Source organism: Balaenoptera borealis (assembly GCF_965194805.1).
Source record: "Balaenoptera borealis genome assembly, chromosome: 4".
Classification (NCBI taxonomy): Eukaryota; Metazoa; Chordata; class Mammalia; order Artiodactyla; family Balaenopteridae; genus Balaenoptera; species Balaenoptera borealis.
In genome coordinates, this window is record NC_138861.1 from 3,862,638 (window position 1) to 3,880,022 (window position 17,385).

A 17,385-nucleotide genomic window follows, 5' to 3' on the forward strand; every position below is an offset into this window, starting at 1 on the left:
TGCCAGTGTAAATTGCGTGCAAGGCTCATTGCTGGGGTAAAGGGGTGCCGGCACAGAGGTAGAAACGTGTCGCCTTGAGGAAGGGACTTTGATGTGGCCTGTAACTGGCTTTCTCTTCCCTTATTCGATCCAAGAACAATCCTGTGAATGGCGAGGTGTAACTCCAGCTTACTGGTGACAAAACTGGGGCTACAGAGGATCAGCGACTTTGTTAAAGTCACATGATGAATGCTAGAGCCGAGATTTGAACCACTAACCTCTGCTTTGTCTGTTCATTCAGCGGATGTAAATCCAGTGAGTCCCAGGTTCCGGGCACTCAAGTTTAGCCCTCTCCCCACCCGCCACAGACCAGTCAGTGCTCACTAAACCTTTAACTCCACTCAGGCTCCAAGGGTCTCATTGTTCACAAAATCAGTAGATTCCCAAAAACTTGTTCATTGAGTTCTATTTAAGATGTATTATTAAAAGGAATTCTGTAGTATTTTAAAATAAAAATGGGTATTTTATTTTATTTTGAATTTTATTTTGTTTTTTTAATACAGCAGGTTCTTATGTGTTATCTGTTTTATACATATTCGTGTATATATGTCAATCCCAATCTCCCAGTTCATTCCCACTACCACCACCCCCCTGCTTTTCCCCCCTTGGTGTCCATACGTTTGTTCTCTACATTTGTGTCTCTAAAACATGGGTATTTATTTTAAATAAAAATAATCTTCTAAGTTACTGGTTTCATAAATGTTATTTTATGAATAGTTTCTTAAGCAATGGAATACACATAACAGGAATAGAAAACAACTAATGATTGTTTACACAGATGGGGTGGTGGGTTCAGTTTTGGAGAGATTAATCCAACTCACACTGGAAAAGTCTTTTTGTTCTATTTAAGACTTAAATATCATTCATTTAAATGATAGGAATGATTTCTTTGGGATGGTGTGAAATATATCTTTCATCTCTTACCATATGTTAGATGTTTAAAAGTTAAGAAAAACCTTAAGTTATATAGCTATATTACTTAAAAGTGTTTTGTTCTTATTTTTATCTTCAGTAGTGCCTCTTCACTCTAGGCTAATGTTAAAGAATGTGGATATAGAGGACTGATTGCGTCTTTGAAAATATAAGGTGATGAATAATAATCTTTGATATTAAGATGAGACTGAGGTGAAAATGTACTCATAGCAACCATTAGCAAATTGTCACATTTGTAGGCTTTAGAAACAAGGTGGTGATAACAACAATATTGGCCTAGTTTCTCTGCTCACAGGCTTGGCATACCATATCACATCCAGTGCTGTTTCAGTGTCATTCTGGAATCTAGAGACGATTTAAGTTAGAGATATGAGCAGATACACACTGCTGTGTATAAAATAGATAACAACAAGGTCCTACTGTAGAGCACAGGGAACTATACTCAACATCGTGTAATAAACCATCATGGAAAAGACTATGAAAAAGAATATGCATGTATATGTATAACTGAATCACTCTGCTGTCCACCAGAAACTAACACAACATTGTAAATCAACTATACTTAGTTTTTAAAAAAATCATAAATTAGAGGTGCGCTGCTGAGGGTGCCACAATTAATTAATTCTCTGGCCTTGGCTGCAAGGCCTTGTTGCTGTCCCACCTGGAGCATCTCTGCTTACCGTGGTCCTACCCAAGCAGCAGTATTCACTAAGGCCACTGCCGGAAGAGCTTTTGTAGAGGTTAGACTTTGCATTTTCACTCATTCTGTCTTCATTAGATAGTCTGTCTTCAATTATTTTCCCCTTAGGTTTTTCTTATAATGTGTGATAATTCTTATAATGTATGGTATAATGAAGTGTATGTTCAGGAAATCGTATGTAAGGAACTGAAATGTGATTAAAATTCTTTTTGTTAAACTTCAGAAAATATTAACACATACTTGTATTGCTTCCAAATGTAGAATTAAATATTCTATGATATAAACCAAGACTTCAGAAGGCTGAAACTTTGTTGATAAGAAAATAATATGGGACTTCCCTGGTGGTCCAGTGGGTAAGGCTCCATGCTCCCAATGCAGGGGGCCCAGGTTCAATCCGTGGTCAGGCAACTAGATCCTGCATGCATGCCGCAACTAGGAGTTTGCGTGCCACACCTAAGAAGTCCACATGCTGCAACGAAGATCCCGCATGCCGCCGCTAAGACCCGGAGCAGCCGAAACAAACAAATAAATACATGTGTTCTTAAAAAAAAAAAAAGAAAATAATACAATTTATTCTTTAAACATTGATTTAAACTAAATGATAGAAAAAGTATAGATCCTTCTATAAGCTGCACTCATGTGTGAAGTATCTCTTACAAAGAGGCAGATTAGGTTGTAGTTATGAGTCTGGAGCTGCAATTCCTGGCTCTGTTCTTGATTCCACAATTACCAGCAACATGATCTTGGAGAAATGATTTCTTTTTACCTATATGTTTGGAGAATAATAAAAGTCGGTGATGGCACTTACTTCATAGGATTGTTGAAAGGTTAAACAAGTTAATACATGTGAAGCACTTAGAGCAGAGTTCCTGGCACATTGTCAGTATTTGGTGTTGGCTTTCTATTATTAGGTTCAACATTTTATATTTTCATCTTTATTTTAATCTGTATTTGCCTATTCTTAAAAATAAGATGTCTTTATTGTCTTTGAAAATCATGTGGACTGAATTATTTGAAGTTGGTAAACTTTGTGTCTTCTACAAAATTCATAGTTTTATAATAAAGCGTTTCTAAGCGTTTACTATTTTATCTGGAAAACCACGTTTATGATGTTCAAAGTGGATATAGTTGATATTTAATTGTACTCATCCTTACTATGCTTAAGCAGTTAGTGAATTCTGGGTACCTACGTCAGATGAGGCCAGTATGATACATAGGTACGTGATGGTTGAGATGATCATCGCAAAAGCATATAGAATAACCTAAAGAGGGTAACGCGTCTATACTTGAGATAGCTCAACAGGAGAGACCATTTTGAAATTTGTGACTCTTGATTCAGACTAAATATTTGTTTTTAATCACAGAACCATAATAGGCCTTGGAGTCTCTTTCCAGAATTAAAAACAAATTCTAAAAAATTTAAGAGATTGGGTCATTGCATTTTTTTAACGTTTTTTCAGCACTAGAGAGTAGCTACAGATTTGCAGCTATGAATAAAGACAGTAGCATACTTAGACTTCCTTCCTTTCTCTTCGTTCCTGTTATACCTGGTTCCTTCAGACATTCCTGAGCTAATTTTACTTTTGCCTCATTCTTTCTTGATCTTGATTACTTGAAATTTGGTTTGTGCTGCAGTCAACGGTGTCGAGGAATGGGAAGAAAGACTGTGTCACCTACAGGCATGTAGGGTCTTTCACACCTTTGGTGATTTGTAGTTGGAGAGTGGACACTGGGGTAATCAAAGTAATTATTAATGTTTTGTTTGCATATTTATCAGGTTACCTTTGATTTGGGATTCACTTTTTCACAAAGACTCTAATAAGAGAGAAGTGGTTCAGTCTTCTTGGCATTAATAAATCCACACCTATTCTTTGGGGGAAGGAATTGTTCAGAATTAATTGTCACCCTTAAGCTCTTAGCTTAAGCCATTCTCTTTGAAAAATGGAGTGAAAACAGATACTGTCTTTTTCTTATTCTACTGTGTTTCAAATGCCATCTGACAGGTAATCAAAATTATTGATAGTCATTAATCCTAACCAAAAATTCCAACAGTGATAAAAATCACTCATATTTTGTTGAAGTTAATTCTTTTCTGTAGTGCCTCGTGCATGACTGTTTGTTAATATTGAATACATGTAACTTAGTTATGGAAAGTTGATATGAGAAAAAATTTAATATTTCGAACTAGACTTGTTTTTATTTCTTTTGGGCCCAAAAGATTTACTTAAGAACGTTTGTCTGTCTGTCCGTCTGCCCATCTATCTGTTTATTTGGGGTCTGTTTTAAGGCCACGGAAAGTGAGGCTGGTGAGATGGACCTGAGTGGGTTACCGGAGACGGCAGTGGACTCGGAGGACGACGAGGACGAAGAGGACATCGAGCGCGCCTCGGACCCCCTCATGAGCAGGGACGTCGTGCGGGACTGCCTGGAGAAGGACCCCATTGACAGGACGGACGACGACATCGGTGAGTCTGGGCCAGAAAACGAATCTCATAGCAGTTTAAAGAACTTAGAGGTAAGACTGTGGAATACAATGGAGCCCAAGAATGGTAGGCTCTAAAAGGTCATGAACGTATCACTGTCCCTTGGCATTTGTTGTTGAAAACATCTTTGAAACAACTAATCTTACTCAGGCCGTAGCTTCAGGAGACTACAACTAATAAAAGTTCCTAATGAAACCCTTCCACGTGAGCCGTTTCTTAGCTTACTCTCGGACAAAAAAATAAATATAGTCCTCCAAACATTATTACTTCTATTAATCTTCTTGCGCGCACTATTTCTAGTAAGCTCGAGTTTTTCTTTGTGTGAACACCAGTCGGGTGGTAGTTGGTAGAACTGTCGTGTAAATGACTTTTCTTCTTCTCTGGTTCCGTAGGAAGTGAGGCGCAGGGGAAGAAGAGAGCAGAATGTCAAGTGAGCCCCGCGTGAACCTGGGGGTTGAGGCTTTAAGTGCGCCCTACGGTTAAGAGCCGAAGTGGCTTTGTGTCCGCTTTCTCCTTCCTCGGGGTCGCCTTTACCCAGCTTTGCCCTCGGAGCAAGAGTTGATTGTGTAATGGTGCTGTAGCGTTCATGCATGCCTTCTGGGCCCTGCTTCTTCCTTAGATGCTGGGGGGAGTGAGGTCAGCTTCCTCTGAGAGCATCTCCGTCCCGTAGGTCTGGACTCTGTAACCACCGGTGCCTGAGCCTGATTATCTGCTCTTCCACACCCCCAGCTCTTTTGGGGCCAATATGTATTTGAAAGAAGTTCAAGGAACTGGGTCTAGTGGGATTAGATACAGGACAGTATGGGCATCATCATATGTGAGTGGCTCGTTGGTTGTGTTTTGAGGGAGCCAACATTATGTATGAGGAGAACCTTGTACCGTTTAAGCTCTGCACATATGCTAGGGAATTAAAGATGGAAAACCAGAACCTTGGATTAGGTATCTACAATGTAACTAAAGCCATTGATAGGAACTGCTAGCTATTTAGAGATGACTGCTACGTGGAGTGAGCCTTCGGTCATCGGGGGATGTGACTGAGCGCCTTGTATGGAGGACTGAGGGTTTCCTAGGTCCTGGCAGATCAGTGGGAGCAAAACAGGGAGCCCTGGTCCTGCTGGGGTCTGATGAATAAAGTGGGGAAGATACTTCGGGGAGTGCACCGAACAGGGGGCTGTTTCAGGAAGGAAGGACTGTCAACGCCCTTTTAGAAGTTCAGACCTGAAGGAGGTGGTGGGAAGCCAGCACAGAAGTGCCTCTGCCGTCACCCTTCCGGGGGCAGTAACCTCTAGATTTCTGTTGGAGGAAAGGACGTAGCTGCTTCTCACATGCCCATCCCTGTTCCTCCTTAGGTTAGCCCACTCCCGTCTCCACCTGGCCCACTCCCCGGTCCTAAGGTACTCGTAGTCACAGGCTTCTGCAGCATGCGGTGAAGTGGTCCTGTTTCATCCCTGAAGACATAGGGTTTAGCTTCCTCGAGACTGACACCACACGTTTATCTGATTTCCATTGTCCAAAATTTATTCCACTCTTACTCTCTTTGTCCTTGCCCGCTTCTTTTTCTTTCTTTTTTTTTTTTTTTTAACTTTTTGGGTTTATTTATTTATGGCTGTGTTGGGTCTTCGTTTCTGTGCGAGGGCTTTCTCTAGTTGTGGCAAGCGGGGGCCACTCTTCATCGCAGTGCGCGGGCCTCTCACTATCGCGGCCTCTCTTGCTGCGGAGCATGGGCTCCAGACGCGCAGGCTCAGCAATTGTGGCTCACGGGCCCAGCTGCTCCGCGGCACGTGGGATCTTCCCAGACCAGGGCTCGAACCCGTGTCCCCTGCATTGGCAGGCAGATTCTCAACCACTGCGCCACCAGGGAAGCCCCTTCTTTTTCTTTTTTAAAAAAATTTTTATTGGAGTATAGTTGACTTACGCAACGTTGTGTTAGTTTCAGGTGTACAGCAAAGTGAATCAGTTACACATATACATATGTTCATTCTTTTTCAGATTCTTTTCCCATATAGGCCATCACAGAGTACTGAATAGAGTTCCCTGTGCTATACAGCAGGGCCTTATTAGTTATCTATTTTATATACAGTAGTGTGTGTGTGTCAATCCCAATCTCCCAATTTATCCCTCCCTCCCACGTTTCCCCTTCGGTAACCATACGTTTGATTTCAAGATCCTACTTCTTTTTCAAAATCTCTTTATTGTAGTTTTAAAGAGAGAATGAAATTGGAAGTGTGTTCGGTTTGCCATCTTAAGAATCCTTGCTCATAGGGTTTTTAAAAAATTAGATTGAACATTGCTTATGAACAGATTGACATGGAGGTTATCCTTTTTTGAATATACTCATGTTAGTATAGTTATGGAAGAAAATTATGATTATTCAAATACATGTAGCATGTTATTCTTGGAAATTTAAGACTTTCACTTCATATCTGAGAAGTTTTCTCTCTCAGGATTTCTAGAAAGCAAGAGCTATGCTGATTCCTACAAATGAACACCACACTTTTTTTTTTTTTAATGTGCTTGTTGATATAATCTCTGGATGAATTACTTGTAGTTGAATACCAATACACTTGTAAACAGTGATAACTCAGACGCTTGCTCCTATCAAATATATTTTTATTTAAAATAGTAAATCATTATCATTAAAGATAAGGCCTAGGGCTTCCCTGGTGGCGCAGTGGTTAAGAATCTGCCTGCCAATGCAGGGTTCGAGCCCTGGTCCAGGAAGATCCCACATGCCACGGAGCAACTAAGCCCGTGCGACACAACTACTGAGCCCGCACTGTAGAGCCCCCGAGCCACAACTACTGAGCCTGCATGCCACAACTACGGAAGGCCACGCGCCTAGAGCCCGTGCTCCGCAACAAGAGAAGCCACCACAATGAGAAGCCCGCGCACCGCTATGAAGAGTAGTCCCCGCTTGCTGCAACTAGAGAAAGCCTGTGTGCAGCAACGAAGACCCAATGCAGCCAAAAATAAATTAATTAATTTTTAAAAATTGCTAATATTTAATCATTTTTAAAACTGCAGGAATTAAAAAATTTCCCTTTGGGTTCCCACAGATTTTTGGGTATACCTTTGTTTCAGTACTTTGGAGAAAGGGACATTATTGATTTTTGCTCTTCAACTCATAACTCTATAGGTACTCAATTATTGAATGGTTCCAAATTTAATATTTTTGGTTTTGAGGCCTTGACACATTAAGGTAGAGAACTTCTTTGATCCCTTTCAAAGAATTCCTTTTTTCTTCCCCACTTGGTATACCACACACACATACAAATCCACAGGTTTTTAAAAAAAATCTTAATATTAATTATTTCTTATATAAAATTAAACCAAAGCAATAAGATAAGAATTTTCTGAATTGACTAAAGCTTCTGGTGTCTGTAAGTTGATTATTTAGCTTTTCTTTGTGTTACATTGACTAGAAAAAAGTTTTTTTGAATGTCTAATATTTTTCGTAAACAGGAACATTTCTTTCCTAACAAAGTAAGATAGATCACATTAATGTATCATTCAGACAGATTCTTCCAAGCCGTGTAGAATAAAGCTGTCCTGTTTCTCCCTTCCACGCTGCTTCTCTCCATACGTCCTGGGAACTATCTCAATACTCATTCCACGCTCTGAATTCTTGGCTAACATAATCCCTGTAACTCTGTATGCTTCCTGGGGCATCATCAGGGTTTATGTTGAGCTCCTGTAGTCAAATGCTTCCATTTTATATTTATTATTTTTTTAAAGATTGGTGATATAAATTCTTTATTTTTTTAATTGCTGTAGTCCTCCAGTGTAATACATGATAGAATAGAAGCTATCACAAAACCAGTGATACCATTATTGAGTCTTTGAGAGTTTTAAAAATACTTGGATGTTGTCTGGTTAAGTGTTTATTTATTTTTAATTTTTCAACTGAGCCTGGAGAATTATATACATTTACTATTATTATATCTTCTCTGTCTCCTTTATTATTTATCCTTGTATGTGATACACAGATATTTTCTATTCTGTTGTATCTTTTAATGTTAATCACTACTCATATATCACAAGTTGATTCCATGACCCACTAATGGAGTAGTAAACTGCCAGAAAGCAAGACAAATGTCCATGCAAGCACTTCAAATCATTGCTGCAAGTATTAGTGAACACGTTTTATACTTCATATTCATATGCTTCATATTCTCCTATCATGTGTGGTGGTAATTTGACTTTTATTACTGTCTAAACATGTTAAATTTACAACATTTCTGACAGTTAATTTCTGGTCTCATATTTTTCTTAAGAGCATGCATCTCTGCTTGTCCAAGGAAATTTAGCTCTTACTAGGAGAGGAAAAAAATGAAATGTGTGTTCTAATACCTATAGCTGGTATTTTAATACCTTACAGTGAGGGGTGGGGTGTGATAGCTGAAGAAAACAGAGGCAGGTAACAGCAGAACTAATGAGGACGTGCTAGCCAGAGGACCACGATTTGTTCATTTGCCTTTATGTTTCATGTCAAAAAGCCAGTGCATTTGTAAAACAATGAGTCCCACCTCCCGCAGATAGTAGGTGTGGGTCACCTCTTGCAGTGCTATTCAGAATCGCCTTATAGCTGCCCTCAGGTATAAACATATTTTATGACAGGACACAAACACATCTACTCATTCCAGAAATGAAAGTTTCACTCAACAGAACTTATTCTTTCTGTAACTGATGTACTTTGATACTCTCGCTCCTTCTTTTTTAAAAATGCTGGTTGCAACAGTAAATTGATGTCCTGACACATCAGTCTGGGTCAAGTTGAAGAACACTGTCTTGTTGGACAGAATCCCTGGGTACCACGTATCGCTGTTATTCTTTCTGATTACCAGAGCCACCCCCGTAATGAAAAGTCTTGTACAGGGGGGATGACGTAGGGTCTAAGCAGAGCAGACGTTACCAAGCTGGACCAGAAAACACCACCTAGTCTGACCTTGTGGAAAAGTAATGTTTTCACAGAATATATCTTTATATTATACATTGTTTTTGCAATTAACAAACTATATCCAACAGCATAAAACTTGTCACTAAATCCTAATAGACAGAAGGAATGAGCTTAGGGACAGTATCATTATGTGTGGACAAGAAAAATGTAGTAGAATTTTTACTTAGCCAAAAGTTTGAACGATACCATGAATATAATAATAATGACAATAACAGCAGTTCTCATGTATTGCGTATCTACTCTCTGCTAAGGACTTTAACATCTTCATTCCTTTTGATCCTCAGAACTGTCCAGTGAAGGTGGGTATTATCTTATTCTTTTCTAAATGAGAGAAACACGCCTTAAGGAAATGAATCAACTTCCCCAAAGTAATTCAGCTAGTAACTGTTCACGTGCTGACACACGCCCTGTGGTCTTTATCACCACCTGTGACGTCCAGCCTGAGCATGGAGACACACAGTCCTGAATCGTGTCACTGCCACTTCCTAATTATATGCCTTTGAGCCGCGCGGTTTCCTCCTTGTGAAATGAAAAAGAAACCACGCATCTCATACAGCCATGGTGAGGAGTGAGGAAAGAACTTAGTAAGGAGTTCTTACCAAGAAGAAGCTGTTTGTCTACAGCATTGCCAATAGGAAGAGTGAGCAAACTTTGTGTTCGTCGATCTGTGGGATCAGAAATAATATATCCATTTTCATTCGCCTTTATCATATAATGTTGTAAACTTTGGTCAATGGATTACTTTTTATGGATTTGTCTGACCCACAGAAAATATTCCCTGGTTTCTAAATCCTGGAGTATCTTTAGAGTGAAGGTGGTTGTTTCTGCTGTGTGTTTTGGGCATCTGCTCACCCCAGAGGCACCGGAATGGACCTACTGACTTTCTGGAGAATTCTCAGAGCTCTGTTTCATTTCAGCTTATCATTTCATCCCTTAATAAGCCTTAATAAGATCACAGCTCATTTTCAATATAAGTTCCCCATTTGAAGTTTATTAGTTTCTTCATTCCCACTGGAATTTGACTTGCACTGTGTCCTGTTGCTTCTGAATCAACAAGGAAATGTCACCATTTCCACAGTGACAGAATTCTTCGTATACCTGCAAGAAATTCAACGTGTGCTGAAGATAATTTAAAGTCTTTGTACTGTTCAACAGGCAGAACTGTAGGGCATTTAAAAAGAAAGAGCCGTAGAGCATTCTTTCTGAATGCTTGTTTTGGGAAATAGTTGTCATTTTTTCACACGCCCTCTGCTTTTCAGAACAACTCCTTGAATTCATGCACCAGCTGCCGGCTTTTGCCAACATGACGATGTCGGTGAGGCGGGAGCTCTGTGCTGTGATGGTGTTTGCGGTGGTGGAAAGAGCCGGGACCATCGTGTTAAACAACGGTGAAGAGGTTAGGAAATATTTCTGCCACTTAGAACGTCTCTATGTGAGCCTCGCTCGATGCAGCAAACGAACAAAAACCCCCATTCTCCTTCTTTCCTCCTTACAAACCATGGGCAACAATAAGTTTGAATCATTCGGGAATTATGATGCACTCGTTGTGTCAGAGTCTTCCAAGTTCATTATTTTATTTTCTATTATTTGCAGTATTCCAGATGATACTGGTAGAAACATTTTTGACGTTTTAACTTTTCAGATTTTGCAACTTAAACATTCATAATATTATGCCTCTTGTCAGAACAAAATGCTATTCTTATCAAGGCTGTGGTGATCATTTTATCTTGTTTACATGTGTTTTGGGGAACAGAAGACATTTTTTTCCCCAGTGTCGTTTAAGAGAGGAATAGCCAGAGTCATTAGGAGAGCGAAGTGCCGTGCAGGCACCTGGAAACCCGCGGGTCCATGGCTGTGCTTTAGTTCTTGTTCTGTGAACTTGGTGAACGGTCAGCCGTACTTGGGTTATTTGTTCCCTCTTTAAAAAGTAAAAGATCTAAATCATTTTTAGGGACCGTTCCAGCACTTACAGCTTCACGATCATGATGTTATTTTCTGCTTTGTCTTCATTTTTTGGAACTAGCTGGACTCCTGGTCAGTGATTCTGAATGGTTCTGTGGAAGTGACTTACCCAGATGGAAAAGCGGAAATACTATGTATGGGAAATAGTTTCGGTGTCTCTCCTACTATGGACAAGGAATACATGAAAGGAGTGATGAGGACAAAGGTGGATGACTGCCAGGTATAAACTGTCATTACTCCATGCTTAGTACAAAGAGCACTTACGTATGCGGCTGCGGTAAGATTTTTCAGCCCGTATAAACAGGTCATCTTTTAGATTTATAAGGAAGATTTTAAAGTAGAACTATGACTTTTAGTGTTATCACATTCCAGGAAATTAAGAACAAATCTCCCGTCAAGTTACTTGGACTCCACAGAGCTAGGCATTCTGTAAATGTGTTCTATTAAAAAACAAGTGTTCTATAAATATGGTATTTTTAAATTTCCATCAATAATAATTGATAATCTAGTCAACAAAAAATATGGAAGTAAAATGCCCATCATGAAAAGAAATTATATGTAGGTTAGTAAAGATGCTGTGATACAGTTACACAGTATTTTTATTTAAATACATGGCAAGATATGGAATTGATTTTAGAAGTCATGAAAATTAATCATGGTATGAATCAGTAGAAACACTTGATAGTAAAGAAATGATTGCTAATAAAAAGAACAATGTCAGTATTGACATTATGTTAATATTCATTATTTAAAAGCATTTAATAAAAGTCTAGAGAGAATGTTGAGACCAAATGTGAAATTTAATTAGATCGATCTAACCGGTAACCTCTATGTTAGTGTAAAAAAAAATTTAAGATGCTTTTATCATTATTAAGTATTTATAATTTATGTCTTAAAAAATTGTCCTTGAAAGATAAAATATTTTCATATAAATAAACCAAAAGAGTTGACTTAGACTAACTAATGTTAAGTGCTCCTTGTATTTATTAGTCTACAGTCTAAAATACATCTGAATATAGTTTATGCTAAAAGAACATCATTGAATTTTTATAATGTCTGATAAATATAAAATAGTGCTCATTTAAATTTTCATTTCAAGTGTTTTACTTACTAAAAAGAAAAATGACCATGGCTATAAATAAAATCGTCTTACTTAGAGAATAATTTTGCTAAATAATTCCTCCAGTGAGCACTGTAGAGAGGAAAAAAAAAAGGCTATAAATTCAGTTTTTGAATATGTAATGCCAGAAGAGCTTTCTTAATATAGTCAGCTCTCAATTATTTGGCAAAATAGAGGAAAACAGAATGGTACATAAATCTCAAAAGTCTATATTGGGCTTCAAAATGTGTATTTAAAAGGGGTCATATGTGATATTTCAGCTTTAGAATTATATTTCGAAAAAAATAAAGCCAAACTGAGTCAAAACGAACTGGAAAATTGTTCAAGGTTTCTCTGTCCTATTATTGCTTCTCAGTCTCTCCCTGGGCCCTTCTGCAAGTCAGGATCACTAGATCATCTGGGTCCGTCTCTGTCCTTAAAGGGCGAGTAAAAGCTATTTTATTTCTGAGAATTCAGCTACTACATTAGCACCTCATAATTGGCCAACCCCTTTTGTTAGAAATGTTGTAATCTTGGGACTGAAGTGATATAGGAGGCATAGAAATGTTTCAGAATAATTGATAAAAATATTATGACTTAATATTCCAAGAGTGCTGAAGTAATGTCTGATGTAGCAGGTAACATTAAATATTTACCCGGGAGTCCTGGGAAAAGAAGAGGAGGTAGATGTAAGGAAGAGAGTTCATCTCTCTACTGGATGAGGAATCAGCGGGAAATCCAGAGTGATAGTCATCAAGGTAGACGCCAAGAGAAAACTCTAATTGAAAACGAAAACTCTGATTGAGGTAGTATTAGGCTCCTATAGTTCCTGATACGAGACTCCCGGATGTACAAAGAGGGTCAAGGGCGCAGTGTCTGCCAGACAAAGTCTTTCTCACTCTGCAGGCCTCTCCACACGCTGTAAAAGGAACGTGAAATCGGGTTCAAGAATCACCCTTGTGACTCCCACCCATCTCAGGCCCTGCGGAAGTTCCCTCCCTCCATATTAGAACAGGCATGGAGAATGAATTTAGATATTTTAATGCAAATGCTTATTTGCATTAAATTATAGCATTTTAGCGTATTTCTGTTAAAATGTCATTTATTTGTCAGAACGTGCCCATGCCACATCCTCCTCTTGTTGGGAGAACTAAACAATGAGAATCACATTTTTGTCCATAAAGTGGTCTCCACGAGGGTGTCAGTGTACCGAGCACATTGTAGGCAATCAAAGGTTACTGAATGAAGTGAATGAAAGTGGTGTTCCCTTTACCAAGAGGAAGCAACCTTGGCTAGGTTTGGCCCTCATTTCTTCACAGTTCAGTGGGTTCCCAAAATACATCTTGGGTAGTGTGGTATAGAGTGGAGACCAAGTTCAGCCTGAGGACGCAGCATGAGTGGATTCAGTTTGACATTTATTTCTGTCCATTTGGGTCCCGTGGTGTGCTCGATGCTCAGCGCCGTGCTTTGCCCTGCTCCCTTCTGTGTGCCTCTCTTCCCATTCTCTTTTTCTTTTTCTCTCTCTCTATTTTTTTTTTTTTTGGGGCACACCACTCGGCATGTGGGATCTTAGTTCCCCAACCAGGGATTGAACCTGCGCCCCCTGCAGTGGAGGCTCGGAGTCTTAATCACTGGACCGCCAGGGAAGTCCCCTCCTCTTCCCGTTCTTGTCCCCTGTTGGGTTTGAAAGACAAAGGCAGGGCCAGGCATAGATGTCCTTTGGTACCAGGTGATTGGTCATGGTTTTCCATTCCCCATCCATGCCTTTTCCTTTTCTTTTTCCCTCTTCCTGCCCCTCTTTTCCTTTCCCGCTCTTCTACTTCTGTCTCCCCTTCCTCTCTCCACCACCTACATCTAGGGCCTGCCAGTGACACCCAGGCATGGCCTCGCCCTGCCCTGCACCCTTCAGCGGGGAGGGAACACTTGGGTGCCTGTGTGAACAATTAGGTGTGAACTCCCTTGCAGATGCAAAGTACCAGTTTAAACAGATCTAACCTCTTAAGGTAAATCTGTTAGACTCATGTTTTCTTGAGACTGTGAGAGCTAGTGATGCTTTGAATTTTAGCAGTAGTTTTGGAGGAGAAAGCAATTGCATGGATATAGTGAAAGCTGACTGTTTTATATGTTGATAAAAGTTTAACTTTACTTCATTCTTTTATCATGTTTAATATTTTTACTAAATAAAAGTTGTGACGTCATGTGCCCAAAAGAAAATTATCCTGTGACGTAATAAATGAAATGAAATGAAATCATTGCCCTTTTATAGATGAAATCTTGCTTGAATTTTTATTTCATATCAGAGTGCCAAGATCATACAGGACTTTCACCTGTGAACACCTGTCTGAAAGTATAAAACCTCACTAAAACAATTATTTGTATAACTCACAAATTTTCAACTGGCTTCATCATACCAATTAAAAATTATATTTTTCCTATAAATTTCATGTTATACCTAAAAACTTCTTAAAGCAAAAATAAATTTGCTAATAAAAAATAAATGTTTTCTTGTAAAATTTATTTCTCTTGAGATATCAGTTCTGTATGGCCATATTAGAAATTCAGTTTGGGAGTCCTTTTTTTTTTTCCTTTTTCAATGGTATTTCAGTTTGCTGCAGAAGAAATGCCAGAGATGTCTGTCTAGACACTAAGAATTTCCAATCAAACTTATTCTAATTTCTTTAAGTCCTTAGTCAAGAAGATTAATTTTAGTACATTTCTCTTCAGAAAGCATTTTCTTTTTATCTCTCTACTTACTTGTTTTAACTCAGGGATATATTTCTTTTTTAGGAGATAAATGGTATAATTATGTTCTCTAAAAATGAGTATAAGAAAGAACACCTAAAATTATTTGGAGACCTAGGGAACAATTTTGCTACCCTGTAAAAAGAAAAAAATTAAAAATATTTTTGAGGCAAGAAACTAAGGACCACAGATTTTAAACATACACACACCTATGGTCAGTGTTAAGGATATGAGTCTGTAGGGGTTTTTTTGGCATTTAAAAAAATTTATTAAACTGTCCATAATTGCTTACAACAAAAGCCTGTGCTTTTTGAATTTTAACTTTTTGATTCTAAACTCTTAATAGAAAAATTAGTGAGATGATATCAATCAACTTGATGGAAGAAACTTAATATCATAGAATGCTCTTTCTTGAGTGTGAACTGCTGCTGCTACTTCTGTAAAAAACCTTTACTGATGATGCAGAAAGTATGGAAAATATAGAAAAGTATATTAAACAATGAAAGTGACTTGTAAATTGCATTGCTCAGAAATAATAATTATTAGCCTTTTGTTATGCCAAGATTTCGATATGCATGTATAATTTTTTTAAATTAGCAAGCATGTACTTATGAGACATTGGTTACATTAGCACCCTGAAGGCACAGCTGTTTCCTCATCTGTACAGTGAGGATAATAGTAGTACCTTCCTCATGGGCTGGTTGGGAGGATAAAGTGAGAAAGTTCCTGTAAAGCTACTGCAATATCATGATGATAATAATAATGTCATCATTGTCATTAAAATCATTATTACAATATTTGGTTTTAAATTTTTTAAAAAAAATTAATGTATTATCATGAATATTGAGCCAGAAGTCTAAACGTCCTATGAAAATATGATTTTAGATGCCTGTAGCATCTTTTATCTTATGTACATTATAATTTAACCATTCCCTCTTTTCATCTTTTCACCTTAAAGGAGAAAAAGAAATGCCCATCCTTTCTTCATTCGTAACAGATTTTTAAAATAAGAATAAATTATTCAAAATTCAGAGAAGACAGTAATTTTTATTTACGAATCTACTGTTGCCTCCTCACTGGCCTCTGGCTGATTTGTGTAATAAGTGATTTCTAGAATTCATTCTTAACTTTCTTTAAAACTACTTAAGAAATGTAATTAAATGGTTTGCCCTGAGCCCTGAAATTTTTTATCTTTGGGGTCGTGGAGGAGTAATTGCTTGATGTGTATATTTTTGTTAACTTTTTCTTTAAAAGAGCAAGGATTAACCTTCATCCCAGTTATGAGGAATAATGATTTGAGCTTAACAAATATGTGGCTTGTTTTGTGGACCTTTTTTGAACAGACTTTCTAAAATGATTTCTTTTATCAATATAATTAGCAAATTTGTTATATCTACTGCTTGGGTATCTTTGAATTTTGATATCTTTTATTAAGATCATCTTTATTTTTAAATTGCTGCTCTCAAAATCTTTTCAAATTTTTAAAACCCACTAAATGATAATTATGTTTTAATATCTATTTTTTAAATAATAAATAAAATTTATTGAGCGTGTACTGTGTATCTCGCACAGTTCAGGAGTTTTACCTGGATTATCTCACTCAGCCTCCACAAGGATCCTGTGAGGCTGGTGCTCTTAGGGTCATCTCCCCTTTTCAGATGGTAAAATGAGGCCCACCGAGTGGTTGTCCCAGGATCCCACAGTGAGAGGTAGTAAAGCTGGGGTTTGAATCAGTTCACCTGAGCCTAGAAGCCACAGGGAGGAAGGGTTGGGGCAGGTAAGAGAATTTCTTCTGAAAAGCAATTTTATGGTGATTTTATTAGCACGCTAGGATTTCCTAAGCACCAGAGAGTCCCAGGTTTGTACCTGCCCACTGATAGTATAGCAAAAAATCACAATCTAAAAAAAGTCGTGGTCACTTAGCTCAGTCCCCTGGATTCAGGTTGCACATTACAATTCTTAAACTAGAAAGACCACCCAGCAGCTGCTCTGATGGAGTGGATTACAATCCATTATTATGTCATTCTATTCTGAATTCTTTTCATATTCTTCCTTTCTGTTAGGGCCATAATTCTAACAGATACTTAAACGACCATGTATTGTATAGACTCTTGAAAGCTTTTTTGCTGCTCTGCCCACAGTTGTGTGTGCTCTTTTTTTTTTTTTTTAATTTTTATTGGAGTATAGTTGATTTACAACGTTGTGTTAGTTTCCGTGTCCAGCAAAGTGATTCAGTTATACATGTACATGTAGCCAATCTTTTTTTTTTTTTTCTTTTTAATATCTATCCTGAGAGTCCGCTCTCCTCCCCCGGAATTTTCTAGGTGTCACAGGTTGGGGGGTGGGAGTGGTGAGAAAGAACTATTCTAATTTTATCTTCTGATATTTTTCATTGTTAGGATTTTTAATATAAACTACATATAAATATTCTAAAAATGAAACTTTTCTTGACCAAGGAGGAAATACATTA

The 17,385-nt window shown here is 38.1% G+C and overlaps 1 protein-coding gene across 20 annotated transcripts in view; it reads left to right on the plus strand.

Moving 5' to 3' along the window:
- The window catches only part of RAPGEF2 (Rap guanine nucleotide exchange factor 2), a 251,541-nt gene that overhangs the window by 201,835 nt on the left and 32,321 nt on the right, over nucleotides 1-17,385 (plus strand). For all 20 annotated transcript variants that reach the window (XM_082391303.1, XM_082391287.1, XM_082391286.1 and 17 more), the window contains 3 exons: nucleotides 3,960-4,137; nucleotides 10,372-10,508; nucleotides 11,136-11,294. In XM_082391303.1, coding sequence (XP_082247429.1) covers nucleotides 3,960-4,137; nucleotides 10,372-10,508; nucleotides 11,136-11,294 — 474 coding nt within the window. The remainder of the gene's footprint in view (nucleotides 1-3,959; nucleotides 4,138-10,371; nucleotides 10,509-11,135; nucleotides 11,295-17,385) is intronic.